Consider the following 21,554-nt stretch of genomic DNA (forward strand, 5'->3'; position numbering starts at 1 on the left):
TGTTGTCCAGATTTCTTGCTCTAACAGGTTGAGAGGTATGGATCGGCGTCTCGATACTTCAGTAGTGATACCCATCTAAAATCAATATTTACAGCGCCAGGTGGCTAACCCTGCCTCTTAGTCGTAACGTTTAAAAACACCATTAATATTGTTTTCTGAGCAACTTGTGTAAAGTATAAACAGCTATGAGACAAGTGTATACTTCGCTACTTGTCTGCTCAAGAACTCCAGCCAAAGAACCCAAATCTGTAATAGTTTTAAATATTAGTCTAATTCACTAACAAGTTTTGCATCAACATATATTTTCTGAATAAGAAGTATTAGCTTGATGCCTAGCATCACAATATAATCTTCCGCGATTTATCTGAAAAATAAATTAAAACAATGCGAGAGAGAGGACAAATTTATGAGAGTTCATCAGGGGCATTCTCTAAAATCACCGACAGTTGAGAGCTTTGGTTGCATATACAAGAGCAGAAATGATTCAATCTAAGTGTTACAAATGCCATGCTTCACTGTAAATGCGATTCACTTTTTCCTTCTAACTTCGACCAGCACTGCCTGTTTAAGAGTTCCGCGTAACCAGGAACTAGTATCTCGCGAGAGGGAGACAGGTGTTCCTGGTATCCTGAAGATGGCAGCTCCCTTGGAAGAGGATAGTTTGGAGTCAAAAATAAGTGAGTAACGTTTCATTTGGGGTTTATATTTAAGTTTTGGGTGGTGCTGCAGTATTGAAACATGTGGTATTCATTCCGAAAAGGCGCTGATTTCACCGTGTGGGAGATGTGTGGTAAGTTGTTAGTACCCTTGCAGGAAGCATATAAATATAGGGAAGCTCCCAGAATATAGGAAGTAAGCTGATATGTAGTGAGTGTGCGCGACTGCCAAACTTCTCTGTATAAGTGTGGAGATTAGGGGATGTTGCCTCAGGACATGTTGTGGTGCATACTGTCTGGATGCTTGAATTGGGTAGATGAATGCTTATTGATGGAAAAGTTGGATGTATTGTGACGTTTAATTTATAACAGAAGTACCTAATTTTAAAGTGGTATTGGCTTACGCACGTTTTGATTGAGTGTAACTTTTCTGTTCAGAGTTATTTTGCATAATTATTTTTTCATGACGTTAAGCTCCCCAACTAATACGTCTTGGTGACCAGGATGAAGTTTTCTATGCATTCCTAGTACAGCTTGTTGGGTGTATTTGAGGGGAATATATTTTATTCGTTTTATGGCGGCCGCAGTGGTTAGCGTTGACGCTTCACAACAAGAGGTTCTCCGGTTCGATTCTCGGCTGGGGTGCCTTCTGTGCGGCGTCTACATGTCCTCCTTGTGGTCGCGTGGGTTCCTTTGGGTGCTCCGGTTTCCCCCCACATCCCAAAGACCATGATTGGACCCTCCAAATTGGTCGTAGGCGTGAGTGTGTGCGTGTGCCTTCTGTGGAAGGTTGGGCGCCGGGCTGGCAACTTGACACCGCAAAACTCCATTGCCAATCATAACCGGACAGTTGGCCGAAAGAAGAAGGCATTTAATTGTTTTGTATAGTGTTTGTTCAGGTGAAATGTTAAGTTGTGAAGCTGTACTGCTCTTTTGAGGTTAATACATATGTTAGATTACTTTTTTATCTTAAATCGACTATCGTGTTTTAGGTTAGTGACATACTGTCCTGTGGTTAGTGGATACAGATGAGTGCATAGGCGCAGCTTGGTAGCAAGTTACACAATTGCATTGACTCCGAGACCTTTTTCCTTATCATTGGCCAACTAGGACTACGTGTCGGCTCCTGCATTTCCTTTTTCTTTTTGTACGTAAGGAGTGAAGTTGAATAATTAAAAATGCCGAATTTAATAAAAGTGCTCATTAATTGATGATACAGCAGTAACTTTTTAAATTTTATTTGCAATTTACTTGCAGCTTCACATGTACTTTTGCTTTTCATATGTCTGTGCTCAAGACATCAGTAGATTCGGTGCTTTTCTGCATAGAGTTTTGGATTTGTCATAAGTAACTTTAAACTCCTAACTCTCTTACTTTTGTAAATCATTTGGCAAACGGCTATATTGTCACTGTACATTTGAAAAAAGTGTCGACTAGTTTGAATAAAGTATGTCTATGGAAAGCATTATTATTTGATTTCTTCCATGTTGTCAGGTTCATACAACTTATTCCTTCGGGCAGTTAAAATAAACCCATAGTAGTAGAAAAAGTCTGGGACTCTACCACTGAATTAATAATGTCAGAAGTTGCACCTTTGCCTTCACAAGTTCTCAAAGCCTAGTGAGCAATTGAAGTGTTGAGTTCTAGGGGAAAAGTCAGCTATAAGTAGTTAAATATTGTGCATAACTAGAAAAGAGGAGAACTTGTCTTGTATGGTGAACTTTAGTTATTTTTGTATTTGACCATCCAAGTCTGATGGAGCAAAAACCTACTTTTCAGCAGCAAGCTCAGGGAGAAAAGCCTCACAATGGAATTGTGTGTAATAACTGCTCTAAAGTATCCACCAGCCTCAATCAATAACCATCCATATCAAACGTCCTCTGCATCTCCCCCTCATAGCCCAGAACTTGTCCACCATCTGGAAAATAACAGCCCCGACATCGGAAACGCAGAACTTATCTTTACTGAATTAAAAATCAACCCCAAAAAGTTAATTAGCATCCTAGGCGGGTATATCCCACCAGGAAATATCCACACTAGAAAACATGCTTCACTGGGCCTCTTATACATCCCCACAAGAAACAGTCCTGCTGGTTGATTTCAGTATTGATTGGCAAGACTGTTCAGCTCTGAACCCATCATCTTATATATTAACCTTCATGGATTTACACAATTTATCACATCCAGTACAAGAAATGACAAAACTACCAAACACCAGTCTATCCTGACTGGATTTTGGTTAACAATCCCTCACTAACATCTCAGGCAGGTTGTCTTCCAGATGGCCTAAGAGACCACTTACCAACCTTTCTCATGTGCGCCCGTACCTTCCAAACTCTCCACACCTCTTACCATACAATCGGAAACAAAAAATCCTTCAACTCACAGAAGTTCATCTCAGCCCTGAAAAGCTGTAAATGGGGAATCTCTCAAACAGCTACTCCTAGATGAAGCAGTCAACTCATTTAATAAAACTTTTTTTTTTTTTTTTTTTTTTTTTATAGAGATTCTAGATTGCTATGCTCCTTCCCGAACCATTACAGTTAAAGTCTATTACGCACCCTGATTTGAGCAAGGAATGACATTTCCTTCTCAAAACTAGGGATAAAGCCTGGGAACAGTACCACAAACATAAAACCCAATCCACAAAGTTTACATTTCTAGAGCTACGTAACAAAGTTTAAAAAAAAAAAAAAAAAAAAACTCCTCAAACAGGTCAAAAATCAATTATTGCCACAATATTTAAGAAAAATACCATAATAACCCACAAAAATTCTGGGCTGCAGTTAATAGCATACTATCTCCCACACCTACTCCATCCTCTACCACTAGCCCTGAAAGGATAGCAACACAATTTAATACTTTTTTACAGAAACAATATTAGTCCTAGCCAATGCAAACTCCAATAGCCGTGCCCCATTAACTCCCCATCTCAGTAAACCCTCTAAAAAAAATCTCATTCTAGTTGCACTACAATCAGTAACAGTAAATACTGTAAAAAAAAAAACAAAACAAAAAAAAACTACTGTTCAAATTAAAACCAACTATCTTTGCCGCAGACAAACTACCAGCTGAATTTCTGAAAGTAGCTGCTGATAGAATAGCTTACCCAGCGGCAATACTCATAAACAGATCTAGGTCAGAGTGTATAGTACCTGCTGTATGGAAAATATCTCGTATAATACCCCTTCACAAAGGAGGCAACTCAACCCATTTTAGCAACTACCGCCCAATCGCTATTCTATCACCCCTATCCAAAATCCTAGAGAGGGTAGTACATACTGAAATCATGAACTGCCTTAACACCCACAATCCTATTATCAATCGCACAACATGGATTTCACCCCCATCATGCCCTTATGTCCTTTAATACAGCCAACCAACTTAGAAATTCAGGGCAATTTGTATCCATATTTCTAGACCTGTCCAAAGCATTCGATATGGTAAACCACAATAAACTGATCAAAGTCCTCTCCAAACCTTAGTGCTTCACTGTTACTGGTTTCAAAACTACTTATCTGACCAACAACAGGGTGTACTATGGCAACATCATCTGTCCTCTCTCCCCAGTCTCCCTAGGTGTCCCACAAGGCTCTTTCATAGAACCACTATTGTTCTCCCTCTTTACCAACCAACTCCACACCTCCACTCACCAAGCATCTGTGATACAATACGCAGATGACTCTGCCCTCATATGCTCTACCCCCACACCATAATCCAGAACTCATTTGTATCAGTAGAATCTTGGCTTACCAATTCTCAACTCATTCTAAACCCAAATAAAACCAAACTCCTCCTCTTCTACCCTCAGGAACACCTACAACACTCCTAGTTTTCACTCGAGTCCAAAAACAAAACTATTATCACCCCCTGTGACACATCTGCTAGGGGTCGAAATTGACGATCTAAAATTGGCCCAAACTATCAAAAAAGTTCATAAAAAATTAGGCCGCCTTTACAGAAACAAATTTTTAACTAGATCTACAAAAGCTACCATTGCCTCACCTCCTGTCACAACTACTCTACGTCTCCCTTATACTAACCAACCTACGCAAATCAGACCTTAATTTACTGGACTCTTGTTACAATAAAATAGCCAAATTCGCTACAGACTCCCCCTACAAAACACACCATTGCATAGCCCTTACACAACTAAACTGGCTAGAACTTCCTCAGCTCCTCCAATACAAGAAACTAACCTTCACCCATAAAATACTCCATGAACCAGATAAAACCTCAGCCCTTCAAGAATCTCATACAACCATACACCGTAACTAGAACACTCTGTTCCAGTGACAAACTTCTAGTTAAATCCACCAAAGCTAACAACTCAGCTGGAGAATCCTTATTCTCTAACATCATTCCTAAAATATGGAATAAACTACCCACTTCCATCTGCACTACAGTAGAATTTAAAAAAAACTTTTATTTACTCACTTAGAAAAATCCTGGCTTTACTCTTGCTACCCACCTGACTTAACTCTATATTCTCCACTTTTTATACGCACCCTCTGACTTTCTTTAGATCTATACTTTAAAGTATTATCCTATTATGTCTTCTTCTTTGCCTATATATAATTACTCTCTTACCTTAAATCATTTCAAGTCTTCCTCAAAAAATATACTGTGCTTTCTAATTTATATGCTAGTCTAGTTTGTATAATACTATATACTCTTTTTGTACAAATTTTGTTAAAATTGCTAAGGTGTCATCTCTTTCGGTTATTTATATTTGCAATGTGTGCTTTCAATGTTGACCTGAACTTTGTAATTTTCTTGTGGTATAATGTTTGTTTTTCATATTGTTGGAACGTTTCTTCTCGGGCCTCTGCTGAAAATGGACCTGTGTCCAGTCGGACTTTCCTGGTAAACAAATGTTAAATAAAAAAATAATAAAGCAGCAGTCATTTTTGATGCACAGAGTTCTCAAATAAATGAGGTTTACGTATGCTTGGTATAATACTAAAAATTTAAGTGCAAACAGCAAAGTTTAATGTATTAGCAGATGGATCAGATGGGAAGGAATTAGTTGCAGATAATGCTGAAGGTATATGCAAGAAAAAAGTTAAGTGAAACCGGTGTATAGACAGTGTTGTGATTGGCCAGTGTGTGAGAGGAGTGAAAAGGTGAAAATTATCAGTGTGGTTAGTAAAATGTATGGAGGACGGCAACTATACTAATGTGGCAAAAGCAGTGTGGAAGTTGATGTTATTAACAAGAAATTGCCTATGGAGGAAACTAACCAAAGTAGGAAGAAAGGCACTTCCAGGTTTGGTATAGATATTCAAGAAAGGTTTTGGATGTATTTAGATGTTATGTATGCTGCAGAGTTTCAAAACATACTAGGAGTACAGATTGTCTCCAGAAGTGTAGTGTGATATACAGGTTGTAGTCTGTCATTTCTTGCTTGAGTGGAGATCTGTAGTTTAATGACATCACTGTAAAATGTTCTGTAGTGCTGAATATTTGTTTGGCAAACATAGTAAATTGTGTGTGGTGGTTAATTGTTTGCAGCTAAGCTGATTAGGAAGTTTGAGCTGATTTAGTTGTTTAATGTCATGGCAAAACTTGAAGCTTGTTTCGTTTTTATAGACTGTTAATATTTGTGAATATTGGGGAGGCAAAGAGCAGAGGTGGAAGAGGATAGGTTGATTTTTCGGGTATATCTGGCAGAATATGTATGGTACTGTTTGACCCTGTAGAGTGATCCTCATTTTTTATTGTAAAGTCTGTTGATGGTCAAACTTGATTAGTTATGACTCCAAATTTTGTCTTACAGTTTGTGTTATAGTGCTGTTACCTGAGGTAAGATGAAGTGCATGTATTTCTGCTTTAGGTATTGTTTTGAGGCGGAGAGCATTGCCCCCCCCCCCCCAAGTTTAGAATTAGAATGGAATTTTTAAAGCTAAGATTCAATGTCCATGATGGACTGTAATTTAGTTATGGAATGAGGCTGAACAAACTAGTTATGGAATCAACTGCATATTGTACAAAGGTGACTAGTTTAGGAGTATGAAGAAGATGATGATGATAAATAGAATTGGGGGGGGGCTATTAATCTTGAGAAACCTTGACAGAGATGCAATGAAATTGAGAGAGCCTGTTGCCATTTGTTTACTACTGATTGGATAGGTAGTTATGGGACAAGGAGACTGAGAATGACTTGAAGTTCTGAGAAGAGCTTTTGGTGGGAGAGAGCATCAAAAGATTTGGACAAGTCAAGAAACTAGGTTGCCATTATTTCTGTTTTGATTAACTGTGTTAGTGAAATAAAGGATAACTAAGGCCTGAACCTGTGTTGGGTTTTAGAGGAGATTGTGTGTTGTATGGGCTGTCCAGCAATTCATTTCTCCAGGATTTTTGAGAGTGCTAGTAGTGGAGCTTATGGGTCTGTGTTTTAACTCTGATGTGCCTCTTTAAGGAAGTGGTATTGTACAGGATTTTTTCCTATGGAATGGGATGCTTGTTTTCAGTAATTGATCAGAATGGAGACAGAAAGATAGCGTATCTAAAGTAATGTTTAGAATTTTGGTTAGAAGTGTGTTGGCAATTGTGGTGGCTGGGTTTGTTTAGCTAGAGACTTTCTTGTGGTCATACCACTTGGTGCAAGAAATAATGGGTGGAAGAAGGCTGACATATATTTCAAATATTACTTTTGTAATCTTAAAGTTTCTGTATAATTTATTAGTCTACTTTCTGACAAATAGTCTGAAACTCAAATGTCTTGTTATTTAGTGACTTTAATCCTCAATTATTTTCCAGAAAAAAAAAACACATTTTGAGGAACATGCCCAACATATGAGGCATATTGGCACAGGCTGAAAGGAAAAAGATTGATTTGAGGCTTGCTAAATTAGAGGAATGTATGAGGGGGAACTTTGGTCATCATCAATCAGGAAGGCACTGTATGATTAAATTGGCAATTGAAATTGAGTAGCTATGGAATTATTGTTAGTATTACATGGTTTGGCAGTTTGTGTATTAGTTTATGTAGGGATGACGAGAATAATTTTGGGAATAGGTTGTTGTAGATTTTTGTCTGTTTTAATGGGAGCTTGCAGAATTTTCTGAGAACATGTAAGTTGTGGGAGGTGGATTGTATTGTATTTTTTCATTCTGTTCTTGCTTCGTCCCTTTGCGGTATAACATGTTTGGTCTCTGTCACAATACTTTTAGATTTTACTATTTTGTTCTGTCTGGGGCTAATTAGTTTAGAATTTGGGAGAAAGTGTACTTAAAGTAGGTGACTGCTTCCCCAAGGGACAGTGTTCTCTGTATGTTCCAGTTGAAGATGGACAGAGAGATATGCTGCCTTGTCAACTCGTTAGACTATTTGATTGTAAGCAATACGTTTGGTTGTGCTGAATCTTTTTATTACATGGGTTAGGGGATGGTCACTGATTGCATTTGGGAAGTATCCAGAGGATTTTACCTTGTTTGGATTATTGTAATCCAGTCAAATCTAAACTCACTGTTGGGAAGACTGACTGGGGAGATTAATTTTTGAGTTGATACAAAATCAGAATTGCCTAGACATAGTAAAGCCTGGCTGAGTCTAATTATGGTGGCTGCCAAAAAAGCAATTACTAGAAAATGGAAATCCAGTCCTAGACCAACTTTTCTTTCTCTTACTATATTCACTACTTATAGTAAACCATTGGAACTGGGATGTTTAGAAAAGGGAAGGAGCAAACTACATAGGAAAAAAAATGGGAATTGTGGGAACAATATATGCAGAGCAGGAACGAGGTTTGAGACACTATGTGAATGAGCCATATAATGCTTATGGTGTCTGTGATGTAAACTGTTTGCCACTAAAGTGGTATCATTTTGTATGTTTTTCCTTTATGTAAGATTGTCTTTGTCATATGTAAACATTTTATTAAAGATGTTTGGGGAAAAAAATCACAATTCACTGTTAGTGTTTTGGTGGTGTCTGGTGGGGGAGTATAGTGTATTGGGTAAAGCCAAGCAAGTTGCGGTTTAGAGATTTCCAGCCTGCTTATGTTATGTAATATGAATGGTTCTTTTTCTTTTATTTAACATGAAGGTCTCTTGGAGGAATTTCAGTCTTCCAGTAAAGGATCATTTTTTGCTGTTTAACGTTATTTACTGGTAGGATATAGATTACCGAGATGCATTTGGACCTTCTTTTGTTGATTTTTGAGGAGAAAGACTTGAATTTGGACATGTTGAATTGTGGAATGCTTGGGTTAGTTGAGGTAATTTCTAATGTTGTCTATGCTACTTTCTCTGTCATGTTTTCTGCCTATTCACAGTGTATTAAGCGGTGGCAAAGTGATTTCATTGTTAGTTATTTCTTCTGCCTGCCAGGATTCAGTGTAAACTGTAGTATCTGAAAAAAATGAAACGTGCATAAATACCATTCATTTTTGTTGCAGATGCATCTAATTTTCTTCTTGTTTGAGTATGAGATAATCATGTGGTGGTTTAGATGTCCTGGATAGTGGAGTGGAACTAGGGTTTGGGTGAGTATCCCCATTAAGTTTAAGGATGGAAGTGGGTTGGGTATTGGTATTGATAGAGTGCCTCTGTAAGTTTGTGTGATTCTTCCAGTGAAGGAGTGGGCTGTACCTGCATTGGAAGAGGCCTGATTTTATTTTTAAGATTAGAAGAGGTAAGGGGGTGTAATGAATGAGAAGGAAAAAGTATGTGATCTTGCGCTTTTCTTCCCCTTCTCCAGAGGATTGTACACTACATGTTTTGAGAAGATGAAAAGGAGTGTTATAATGCAGTGGAATAAATATGTGAGTGAGTGAGAAAAGAAGGAATGTGAGAAACTTGAATGGAAAAATGTACATTCCTAGTGGATATAAGGAGATGATGTGAGAAGTAAGATATTGCAAGATAATTTGGTAAAGAAAAGTTATGGTTGAGGGATGATGGGGGAGAATGGACAGTTGAAGTACAAATTTAGTTGTAGAAGTTGATTATATGGTAGAGAGGAAAGGACAGAAAAGTGAATTTTTTGCTATGAGGTAGTGAGATGGATGTGGCTGTGTATGTAGGGGGGATGTATTGGGATTAATGATAGATTTTCATAGGCTGAGTTTCTTATGATGCATGATGTTTGGTTAAAAGTGGGGAGGATTATATAACATGCAAATTAAGGGGTATGTGGGAATTTGGGGATAGGGGAGCAAACCTACAGAGAGAGCACCTGGGAAGGGCATTCCCCTATAATATCTTAATCTGCTCTGTTTCCTCAGTCTCAAAAAAAAATGTTTGCACTTCATCTGCCTTACTGTATGTGTGTTTCTTCCTGCTTTATTACCTTATTTTGCTTTTGCCTCTTAAAAGTACTCAATTGAATTTATTCTCTTGCCTTTATTACTGCTTGTTAGTAGCCTGATTAAATTGTAACTTATTCTAAGGCCCTTGGTTTAAGCAGTTGGGCTTCAAACCAGTTGTTTTACATTAAGAAGGTTTGTGGTCTGCACTGTTGTGGCAGGACAGGTAGCGTATATTCTAAGTTGGGAACTGCTGATTGAAGGCTCAGTGTCTGTTATTCTAAAAGTGTATTAGTTCTGGGTTAAGAACTTGGGCTTCAGGCCAGTTATTTTACATTAAGAGGGTTTGTGGTCTGCACTCTTGTGGGAGGAGAGGCTAGATTCTGCCCTTCTGAGCTGGGAATTTCTGGTTAAAGGCTTATTGCGCATGCATGCTTTAACTGTTTCTTTCTGAAATCTGTACGCCTTGTTTGCTGTAGCATAGACTAGATTCAGGCCGGCTGGGTCTAGCTTTGTTTGTATAACTTGTGCCCTGATACAGGCCGTCCTGTTTTGGAGAAGGTTTCTCTGTACCCTAGTGGCAGGAAGGTGCAGTTAGAACTAGTCTGCAGACTGGAACAGGGCTCAGTTTTTTAAGCTTTTTAACTGGTTAATTGGGTAAAGTGTTTTGATTGTATCTGCTCTATTTTCTGGAAAAAAATATATATACTAGTTCAGAAAGACGAGAAACCAGTATATAGTCCAGTTTTCATGTTATTGCTGGATCCAGGGCTGTGTTACAAGTTTCTGTGTTGCCATACCTTACTTGGATAGAAGGAAGTTTCTCTGTTCACCTGTGAGACAGGGGAGCTTTGGGCAGGCTATCTGTCCCTGGAGGAGTGGTTTCAGCCCGGAAGTTATTGGTTCATTGGCCTTTTTGGGCTAATTTCTATCTTTCACTTCCCTGCTATAAAAACCTCATTTGCACAGTTTTTACACTTGTATTCTGCTCAGCAAGTGCCTTCCAGGTGTTCTGCAGAGTCTACAGCAGCAGAGAGACAAAAGATTGACTCTGGAGTGATTAAGTATCACTTTTTTCTGCTTTTCTTTCTTTTCTTGCTGTCTTAACTAATTCCACCTAAAACGCCAGTTTTTTTTTTTTTTTTAGTGAATCTGTGATTTAAAAAGTTTATTGTAATACAACTCCGCACAGCTGCTCGTGGTGTCCTGCAGAGTGATACAGGCAACAGAAAGACCCAAGAGAGACTTTTCCAGATTTAAGTATTTTTTTCTCTTTTTGCTCAGACTGCCTTTTCCTGCCTAAAAAGTGGATGTCTAACTGATCTGTGCTTTAAAAAGTTTAAATTGCATTTGCCTTCTGCTTTTTACAGTTTTTGCACTTGTTTTATATCGCTTTGTTTTTGTATTGTTTAACTGTTGTAGGCTACACACTAAAGTGCGCTAGCCTGATGTTCTTCATTCCACATTGCTGCAGTCCTAACTATTGGGTAGTCCGCTGTCCCAGTCGGCCCGAATACCAAAGTATATGGCTGACGTCGGTCAAGGCGCATTAGACTGACGTCAGTACGTCAGGGTACTAATGCGCATGACCGACGTCATATCCTCTGTCTTTTTTGCCGCATGGTCCGATGCAGAAGCAGTTTTGCGAGTGCAGGTTGGCGTTCTGAAAGTTTCTGAAGTCAGAGTTTCAGACTGAATCAAAGTTGGCTAAGTACCCGCTAGAATATTTTGGTTTTTTCTTGCCTCAGTATTTAACCGGATGTCAGAAAAAGTGAATAACTGTATTTCTTGTGGGAAACAGATACCTCATAGGGATTACCATACTTTGTGTATACCTTGTTTAGGGCCTGAGCACGACGTTGTTGGATTCCGCTCTTGTGCTAGATTTAACAAACGCACTATTAAGAGAAGGTTAGACTGTGCCAGGTTAGTTTTTGGAAGCGTTGTAATTATAAAATGCCGCCGGATGCTCCGGCCGCCGCCAAAAAGCGCAAGGATAAAGCAGCAAAGCCTAGAGTGGAAGAACCGACAGTCCCGGACGCCAGTTCTTTAGAAGGCTCAGTGGAGCCGGAGGTTCTGCCAGGAGTTTCTTTGGAGTCTCAGGGAGAGACTTTACTGTTACAGGATGTGTCCTCTCAGGAAGTAGGCCAGGCTGAAGGGGCTTCTCAGGTGGCTGTTCTTCCCTCTCTTCCTAAGGTGGTTAGAGCCTCCCCTTCTGTTTCCAAGGCTTCTTTGAGAGGAAGGCCAAGTTTAACTTCAGTGGGGGTTTCTCCTAGTGCTTCAGGGTCTTTGCCTAAGAAACATATGCTTAAAATGGCAGAGGATTTGATTACTATGATTAGAGGTTCTATGCCCCCTCCTGATAAGAGGCCTAGGGTGGAACCTGAGTTTGAGAGTTTTGAGCAGTGTTCGGAGGCTTCTGAGTCTTCGGCTGAAGACTTGCAGGAGTATCCTCCTTATTCTGATTCTGATATGGATGATTCTACTCCTTCAGCTTCTCCTCCTGAGGATTTTTCATTTTCAGAGACTCTGCATTCCATGAGGGAGCATTTTAAATGGGAAGGTCAAGATTTCTCTGATTCCAGGAAGAGGCTTAGGGAATTCTTGTTTTACCCCAGCATAGGCCTTTAGCTCTACCTCCTGTTCTGAATGTGGTGGAAGAGGTTTTGGCAGAGGCTCTCCTGAATCCTGATTCTTTGCCTCCTGCCCCAGTTAAACCGGATAGGTACTATAGGGTGCCTGAAGTTCATAAGTATCTTTTAAGAGTCCTAGGGCAGACCCGAAACTGTCTCTCAGGGGCCTAAAGGTGTGAAGGCTTCTGTTGTTAAAAATCCTGTTCCTCCTGATAAAGAGGCAAGGGTTTTGGATAGATGGGGAAAGAAAGTGTATACTTCTTCCACTTTAGCCATGAGGGCGTTGAATTGTCAGTTTCACATGTTAAAATATCAGAATTATCTCCTTTCACAATTGAAGTCTAAGGTGGATGCTCTGGCAGAAGGTATTGAGTGTAAAGAGTTGCAGGATTTAGTTCATGTGTCTGAACAGGTGGGTAAGCATTCCTTGCAGTGTGGTTTTGATGCTGTGCAGGCCTCCTCGAGGGTGGCTGCCACTGGTTCTGTTCTTCGTAGGCACGCCTGGTTGAGGGATCAGAATTTAGCTGAGCATGTTAAGACAAGGATTTTGGATGCTCCTTTACAGTCTGATGTGTTGTTTGGTTCGCCTGTGGAAGCAGTTTTAAAGAAAATGGAGGACAAGGCTAAGTCTATGCAAACTGTTAAGGATTTTTGCAGGTGCAGCCTCCAAGTTTAGTAGAAATTGGCCTTCTAAGGGATGGACATATCCTGCTTATGATTCCCTGTCTAGAGGTAGGTCTAGACGTGGTAGGGGCAGAGCTCAAGGTTCTTTTAGGCCTAGAACAGGGAGTTCACCTGCTCAGACTTCTGGTGAGGGCAGGGGTCAGTCCTTTCGTAAACAGACCCAATGACCTACCTTTTCAGCTGCCAGTACATTCTCGCCTGGCAGCACCTTTGGGAGGAAGGCTGGCTCTTTTCAAAGAAAATTGGGATTTAATTACCCAAGACAGATGGGTTTTGGATATCATTCACCACGGTTACAGGTTTTATTTCCATACCTTGCCTCCTTTCAAAGGCATGCCAGACATTCCTCCTCTACAAAGAAAAGAGGCTCACAAGCAAATTTCTCTGTTGCTCCAAATAGGGGCCATTCAGCCAGTTCCTGTGCCAGAAAGGGGCCTAGGATTTTATACTCGCCTGTTCCTAGTACCGAAGAAGGGGAACACGTGGAGACCAATTTTGGATTTATCTATCCTCAACACTTATCTGGACATTCCCAAGTTCAAAATGTTGACGTTACAACAGCTTTTACCTCTGCTGGGCAAAGATCACTGGATGGTAACTTTAGATCTCAAGGAAGCTTACCTTCATGTGCCTATCAGACTATGTTGCAGGAAGTATCTGCGTTTTCGAGCTGGAGATTCTCATTATCAGTTCTCTGCATTGCCCTTTGGCTTATCCACTGCGCCCAGAGTATTCACAAAGGTTCTGGCTCCAGTGATAGCTTACTTCAGGCTAAAAGGAATACAAATCTATCCTTACTTGGATGACTGCCTGATTCTGGCTCAAGAAAAGGAAGACCTTTTACAGCATTTGGAATATGTGATAGCAGTGCTAAGATGCCTAGGGTATTCTGTGAACAAAATAAAGTCCAGTCTAGTACCCTCTCAAGACATGTGCTTTCTGGGTGTGAGACTGAATACAGCAGCCCAGATGGCCTTTTTAACCCCGGACAAGCAAAAGAATCTTTCCAGTTACTTCCATCAACTATCTCTTCAGTCCGGGCTGACTGCAAGGACAGTCCTTCAAGCCTTAGGGTTCATGGCATCTTGTATTCTGGTGCTTCCCAATGCCAAACTGCATATGAGGAAGCTGCAATGGTATCTCAAAAATGTATGGACACAGCACTGCCAGGATTTGGACACTGTCATTCAAATAATACCTTGCATTCAAAAGGAATTTTTGGTGGGCTCAGGAATGTCACCTAAACAAGGGACTCTCTGTGACCCGGCCAGAGGCGAGTCAGATTCTAACGACAGATGCCTCAGACATTGCTTGGGGAGCTCATCTAAATGGAAAGTGGATACAAGACAAGTGGCCTGCCAGACTACAGCATCTACATATCAACATGAAAGAGATGTTAGCAGTCCAGTTTGCATTAATGGCTTTCAAGGAGTTACTTCTTCCAGGGCAGGTGTTGATTCTAACAGACAACACAACTGTCATGTGGTACATCAACAAACAAGGGGGAACACATTCTTACCCGTTGTGCAGGCAAGCAATGATTTTATGGGAGACTGTGCTCACCTTGCAACTAACTCTTCAGGCAAGGTTTCTGCCGGGAGCACAGAACTCCTTAGCAGATGTGTTAAGCAGACAAATCATGGATCCCCACGAGTGGAAACTGGATCTTCATGTATTTCGAAAATTGACAGTGTCATGGGGAACTCCAGACATAGATCTGTTCGCTTCTCCACTAAACCACCGGCTGCCAAAGTTTTGCACAAAGAGGTTTCATCACACAGCTTGGAAAGTGGATGCTCTTTCTTTCAGTTGGAAAAATCTTCATGTGTATGCCTTTCCACCTCTGCCTCTTCTCCCAAAGGTGCTCCTAAAGGTCAGACAAGACAAGCCAAGGATGATTTTAATAGCTCCAGATTGGCCTCGGCAACACTGGTACCCATTACTGAGGAGTCTGGTAAGGAAGCCTCCATGGCCTTTACCTTTGATTCCACACCTGTTGTCTCAGAGGGACGGTCACCTGCTCAATGTCAAGCTTCATTCTCTTCATCTAACAGCCTGGCATATTCTGTTTTGAAACATAGCAGGTCTCAACTTCCTCAACAAGTTTTAAATGTGATTTTGGAAGCCAGAAGACCTAGTACAAGGAAAGTGTACGCAGAAAAATGGAAGAGATTTTTATTTTGGAGTGCAGCAAACAATTTGGAGATTTCTGAGCCTAATTTGAGTGTGGCTCTTCAATATCTTACTGAGTTATTGGACAAAGGTTTGTCTTTCTCTTCCATTAAGATTCATGCTGCAGCAATTTCAGCTCACTATGATTGTGACCCACCATTGTTTTCACATCCTTTGTTCAAGCAATTTCTTAGAGGGGCAAAGAATATAAGACCCCCACGTAGAGCTCCTACTCCTGCTTGGGATCTCAATTTTGTGTTGGAGAAACTTACTCTACAACCTTTTGAGCCTCGGCTACTGCTGAATTGAAATACTTGTCATGGAAGACTGCTGTTTTGTTGGCCATTACTTCTGCAAGAAGGGTTTCTGAATTGCAGGCCCTTATGGCGGTAGAGCCTTTTTTGATTTTTCATAAGGATAGGGTATCATTACGTACTAATCCTTCCTTTATGCCTAAGGTGGTTTCTAGTGTGGCTTTAAACCAAACTATTCATTTGCCTACTTTTTATGCAGATCCCCAAAATAAAGGGGAAAAGATTTTGCACACTTTAGATGTACACAGGCAATTGCGTTATTATTTAAGCAGGACTAAGGATTTTAGGCAGTCTCAGCAGTTGTTTGTTTCTTTTGCTTTGAGTTCTCAGGGCAAGCCTGTGTCAAAACAAACTATTTCTAAGTGGATTGGGTTTTGCATTGCATTTTGTTATTCCCATCATGGCAAGCAGATTCCAGCTGGGATTAGGCCTCATTCCACTAGGGCTACTGCCACTTCAACAGCATTTCTAAGGGGTGGCAACTAAGGATATTTTGGAGGCAGCTACTTGGAGTTCAGTGCATACTTTCTCTAAGCATTATCACCTTCCTCTCTACTCTAAATCTAGGGCTGGTTTTGCCACAGCTATTTTGCAAGGCATGTTGTCAGCTCCTGCTTCCTTATGATTTGCCAGCCTCCCTTACCTCTGCTTTGGGATTCTACCCAATAGTTAGGACTGCAGCAATGTGGAATGAAGAACATAGTACAGTTTTGTACCTACCATAAATGTAGATGTTTGAGGATCCACATTGCTGCAGTCCAATTTACCTCCCTCCTTCCCTCTGTGTTTAGGGGTGGTTGTGTAGGTGAGGTTATACTCTGGTAATTTTGTATATATTGTACATATTTTTGGTGCAGGAATGTTTGGAGTTTTTGGTTTTGGCCTTGTCTTTTTAGGGTCTTCTGACATCTGGGGCAAGAAAAGACTGAGGATATGACGTCGGTCATGCGCATTAGTACCCTGACGTACTGACGTCAGTCTAATGCGCCTTGACCGACGTCAGCCATATACTTTGGTATTCGGGCCGACTGGGACAGCGGACTACCCAATAGTTAGGACTGCAGCAATGTGGATCCTCGAACATCTACATTTATGGTAGGTACAAAACTGTACTTTTATAGCATTTACAGTGTATTCTGTGTTTTTTTTTTTTTTTTTTTTTTTTCAGGAAACGGCAGAAAGTCTCTTTTTCCTGCCTTTGCTGAACTAGAGTAGTCCAGATTTCAGGTTTTGCTGAATTCCAGACTGTGGTATAGTTTCCTGTGTTGCCCATATCCTTACTTCGTTAGGAGGAAGCTTCTCTGTTCATCAGTGATGTGGGGAGCTTTGAGCAGCCTATCTGTCCCTGGAGGAGTGGTCTCATCCCTGAAACTAGTAGCTTATTGGCCGTTTTGGGTCAATTCCTATCTGTTTCCCTGCTTTAAAACCCGCATTTGCGCAGTTTTGCACGATTTTGCGAATAGAGCAGCATCGGACAGTGCCGTTTAAACTATTCCCGGCTCCACAAAGTCTGCTCTTCACTTTTTCCCTTAGAACTGTTCTAAATCTCAAAGTACGCACTCTATTTTCATTCTAAAGCCCTGCAGTTGCTCGTATAAGTAAGCACTAATAAAATAAAGCACTACACTCTCTTATACTCCCTTAAAGTACTTGGCTCCTTATTGGTCCTTTTTGATCGGTCAAAAAGTAGTTCCCTATACTATTCTGGCATGTCCAAAAGTCAGTTTCGGGTTTACTCTCCAGTCCAGCTGGTGAATCTGGGAATCTTGAGGCAATGTTACAACTGCCTTATGTACACAGACCACCCTCTCCTCCTCCCAACAAGCTCAAATATATGTGAGAGATGCAACTATATAGCCAAACTAGAGGCTGAGCTCTCTCAACCCAGTACTGGCACAGTCAGCCAGGTGGAGAAGGTAACCACACACGCCACAAATCCAGTCTCACATAGACCTATCGCAACAGCAAACCAAACACATAAACACACAAAAACATACTCAGTCTCTAAATAAAAATCTTCCCAAGCAGCAGAGACTTCCAAAGCAGACATCCAAGCAACCGCTACCCCACAACAATACCCACGTATCACATAGCTCACAAAGTCAGTGTGCCACACAGTCACAGCCCTTAAGGCTAAACAATACACGTAATAGGTGACTCTATTGTCAGACACACTGATGTCCCACTCACCAGGCTGAACAAGAAGGTCACTGTAAGCTGCCTGTTGGGTGCCAGGATCTGCCACATAACACAAGCACTCGGGTCACTCCAAAGCAAGTACAAATATGACTCCGTCATTGTCCACGCTGGTGTGAATGACCTGAGACATACCTCCCTGGACTGCATGAAAAGAGACATAGAGGAGCTCTCTGAGCATGTAGCCCAGGCTGGTATGACCCTGACCTTGAGTAGCATCTTACTCTCACCAAGAATGATGCCACAATATAAAGACAAAATGATCAATTTTAACAATTGGCTAAAGTATTGGTGTTATTCAAAGGGGATTCAGTGTCTGTCAGCCTGGGATGACATGCTCGACAAGCCACGTTGCTTCGCTAGGGATGGCTTGCACCTGTCACCCCTGGGCTTTGGAATATTGGCCAAGGCTCTTGCCACTCCCATAGTCTTTTTTAGGCAAGGCTCAAAAGACAAACCCACCTCCATAGACAACACAAGGAAAAAGAAACTAAGGGTAATGCTGCTCACCGCCAGAAGTCTAAACCCGACGCACACACTCGAGGCTCTCCTCTGTATGGAGAATATCAATATCTGTGCAGTAACAGAAACCTGGTTCAAGGCTCCCGAGAGGATCCCAGCACTACCAGGTTATACCTCGTACCATGCTTTTCGGCCCCAAAACTTGGACCGAACCACAAAAGGAAGGGGAGTATCCATATTCATCAAAGATATCCACACCTCCAGGTTAGTGGCACTGCACGAAACATTGGAGACCATCCATGTGCAACTAACAGTGGGCAAAACTGCCTTTCAATTTGTAGCCTGCTACAGACCACCCTCCCAAACTCAGGAACCCCACTCAGTTTTCCTGAGAACACTGGAGAATATGAAGGTCTCTCCAAACACCATCATATTGGGTGACTTCAACTACCCAAACATAAACTGGGAGCACTACTCAAGCCCCAACTCCCGCGCCCAACGCTTCCTAGAGTTTATAAACTCAAATGCTATGGAACAACTGGTCACCACTCCCACAAGAGGGGAAAACATGTTGGACCTGATCATCGCCAACATGGGGACTCTGTTCCATACCAGAGGTATACCCCTCATTGGTAAGATCTGACCATAAATTAATCTCACTGGACATCCATATCCTGTCCCCACCCCCAGCCAAGGAAACCACGGTGAAGAACTTCTCAAAAGCAAACTTCACACTTCTCAAAACCGAGGTGGAATCCTTCAAAGCCCCTGGGCCAGTAGAAAATACGGTCCAAACCGCAGAATCCTTTACAAACACATTTTATGGACACCTACAGGAATGCATGGATCGTGCTATCCCAAATAAAACTAAGACTCACTCCTCCAAAGGCAGGAGACCTGTCTGGTGGACCCCAGCCATAAATAAGCTATACAACAGAAGGAGGAAGCTACTACATGATGGAGCAAAATCCCAAAAAGGGAAGGCATCTCTGATCAGTACGAGCAAGAAACTGCAATCCCTCATAAAATTATCTAAGGCCAGCTTTGAAAGAAAAATTGCACAAGACACTAAAGATATTCACAAGGCCTTCTTTAGTTATGTCAGGAACCTGGGTGGCAACTCCCAGATATGCTCTGAGTTGGTGCAAAATGACAAAAAATACACTGAACCCACAGACATTGCCAACATCCTGGCAGACAGGTTCAGTGCAAACTCCCCCCCCCCCCAAAAGAGCAAATTTCTATCCCAACTGAGTGTAGCCTCCCTGACAGCACAGATGCACAGCTGAGATCTGCCCTCTCCAAAGCAAAAAACACAGCATCAGTGGGACCGGACGGTGTCCCGGGCTGCGTCTTACATGAGCTCCAAGAAGAACTGAACCCTCACGTAAAGTCACTGTTCAATCTCAGCCTTACTAAAGGATATGTACCCAAGGAATGGCGTACAGGGTCCCACTCCACAAAGGTGGTGCCACAATGGACCCAGGAAACTATCGCCCCGTAAGCCTGACTAGCCTGGTCTGCAAAGCTATGGAGCGTGTCATCATGGAACTCCTAAACAAAGACATTGGGAACCTCCAAACACTGGATCCTACCCAATTCGGCTTTTAAGGGCAGATCTTGCCTCTTGAACCTGGTCGACTTCTTTGAAACAGTCACCAAGGCCATAGATGAAGGGAAGGTAGTCCACACAGCCTACCTGGACCTCACAAAAGCCTTCAACACAATACCCCACTCGGGCATCATAAATAAGCTCACCAGCTTAAATATTTTTTATTTATTTATTTAACATTTGTTGACCGGGAATGTCCGACTAGGTTCCACAGAGCCTGTTTTCAGCGGAGGCCCGGGGAGAAATGCTCCAGATGCATGTCTTTGGAATGTGGGAGGAAACCGGAGTACCCGGAGGAAAGCCACGCGAAGACAGGGAGAACATGCAAACTCCACACAGAAGGCACCCCAGCCGAGAATCGAACCAGAGAACCTCTTGATGTGAGGCGACAATGTTAACCACTGCACCATATATCAAACCCGATGTCACAAGATGGGTTGCAAACTGGCTCAGGGATAGAACCCATATGGTCAGAATTGCAGGTGCCATGTCAGACTCTAAACCAGTTACAAGTGGCATCCCACAAGGTTCAGTCCTGGGACCTCTCTTGTTCGGTATATATTTCTCTGAGGTACAGGCTAACACGGCAGGACTATGGCTGACCAAGTTCACAGATGACTGCAAACTGGGTGCCATAATAGACTAGCCGACTGACACAAGCATCCTCCAAAAGGGTCTCAGAGACAGATAACTGGTGCGGGCCATGGACTAAAGCTAAATGCCAAAAAGTGCATAGTCATCCCCTTTGGGAAAAACAGTGCCCACAAATTACCACATAGGTGGCAATCCATTAAGTACGGAAGAAGTAATTAGGGATTTGGGGACCCAAGTAGATAGCAATCTCTCCTTTGACAATCACGTTGCCAAAGTGGTTAGAAAGACCTTCTATATAGCCCACCTTATCACGAAAGGGTTCACATCTAGATCGAGAGGTCATTGTGCCCCTCTACTCATCAGGCCCATAATTGAATATAATGCCCCATTTGGGATGTACCTTACCCGACACCTGCAGCAACTGGAAAAACCCCAAAAGTACCTCACCAAGAGGATCAAGGGACTCAAACAGATACCCTTTGCAGTTAGGCTAAAGAATCTCCAGCTCTACTCAGTTGCTTACCGCCTATTCAGAGGCGATCTGTGCCTGACGTATAAAGCCATGTCCAACCCAGAATTAATGGACACGCTCCACCTCAGGAAATCCAAATCCCACACGCTCCAGGGACTTGCACCTCAGCACAGAAATAAATAGGACATGCTGGAGGGAGAGTCGTATCCCAGAGGCTCCCCTCACTCTGGGAACAAAATCCCAATCCATGTTGGGCAGAGCCCCTCAGTGACCCTCTTCAAGAGAAATCTTGACGAGTGGATGGGAGATCGTAGGTTTACCCCTGGGATCTGTTATAGGTTCATAGGTTCATACTAGGCTATATGCCCTAGGGCATTTATAAGCCTAGCCAGAGTGTTTGGCTTTCGCCACCCATTTTAAATTAATTTTGCTATGCCCTTTTTTGAGGTTAGTATACTGTGCCTCTAACAGTGACACAGAAGTGATACCCGGGGTAAACCTACGATCC

At 41.8% G+C, this 21,554-nt stretch overlaps 1 protein-coding gene across 1 annotated transcript in view; it reads left to right on the forward strand.

Moving 5' to 3' along the window:
* Nucleotides 1-631: 631 nt before the first annotated feature.
* Nucleotides 632-21,554, forward strand: part of GGA1 (golgi associated, gamma adaptin ear containing, ARF binding protein 1) — a gene marked incomplete in the record, with an annotated part of 1,948,856 nt that continues 1,927,933 nt past the window's right edge. Inside the window, 1 exon segment of the mRNA XM_044067846.1 lies at nt 632-677. Within this exon segment, the coding sequence (XP_043923781.1) occupies nt 635-677 (43 nt within the window).

Source organism: Protopterus annectens, chromosome 1.part0, assembly GCF_019279795.1.
Source record: "Protopterus annectens isolate FY-2018-M chromosome 1.part0, PAN1.0, whole genome shotgun sequence".
Classification (NCBI taxonomy): Eukaryota; Metazoa; Chordata; order Ceratodontiformes; family Protopteridae; genus Protopterus; species Protopterus annectens.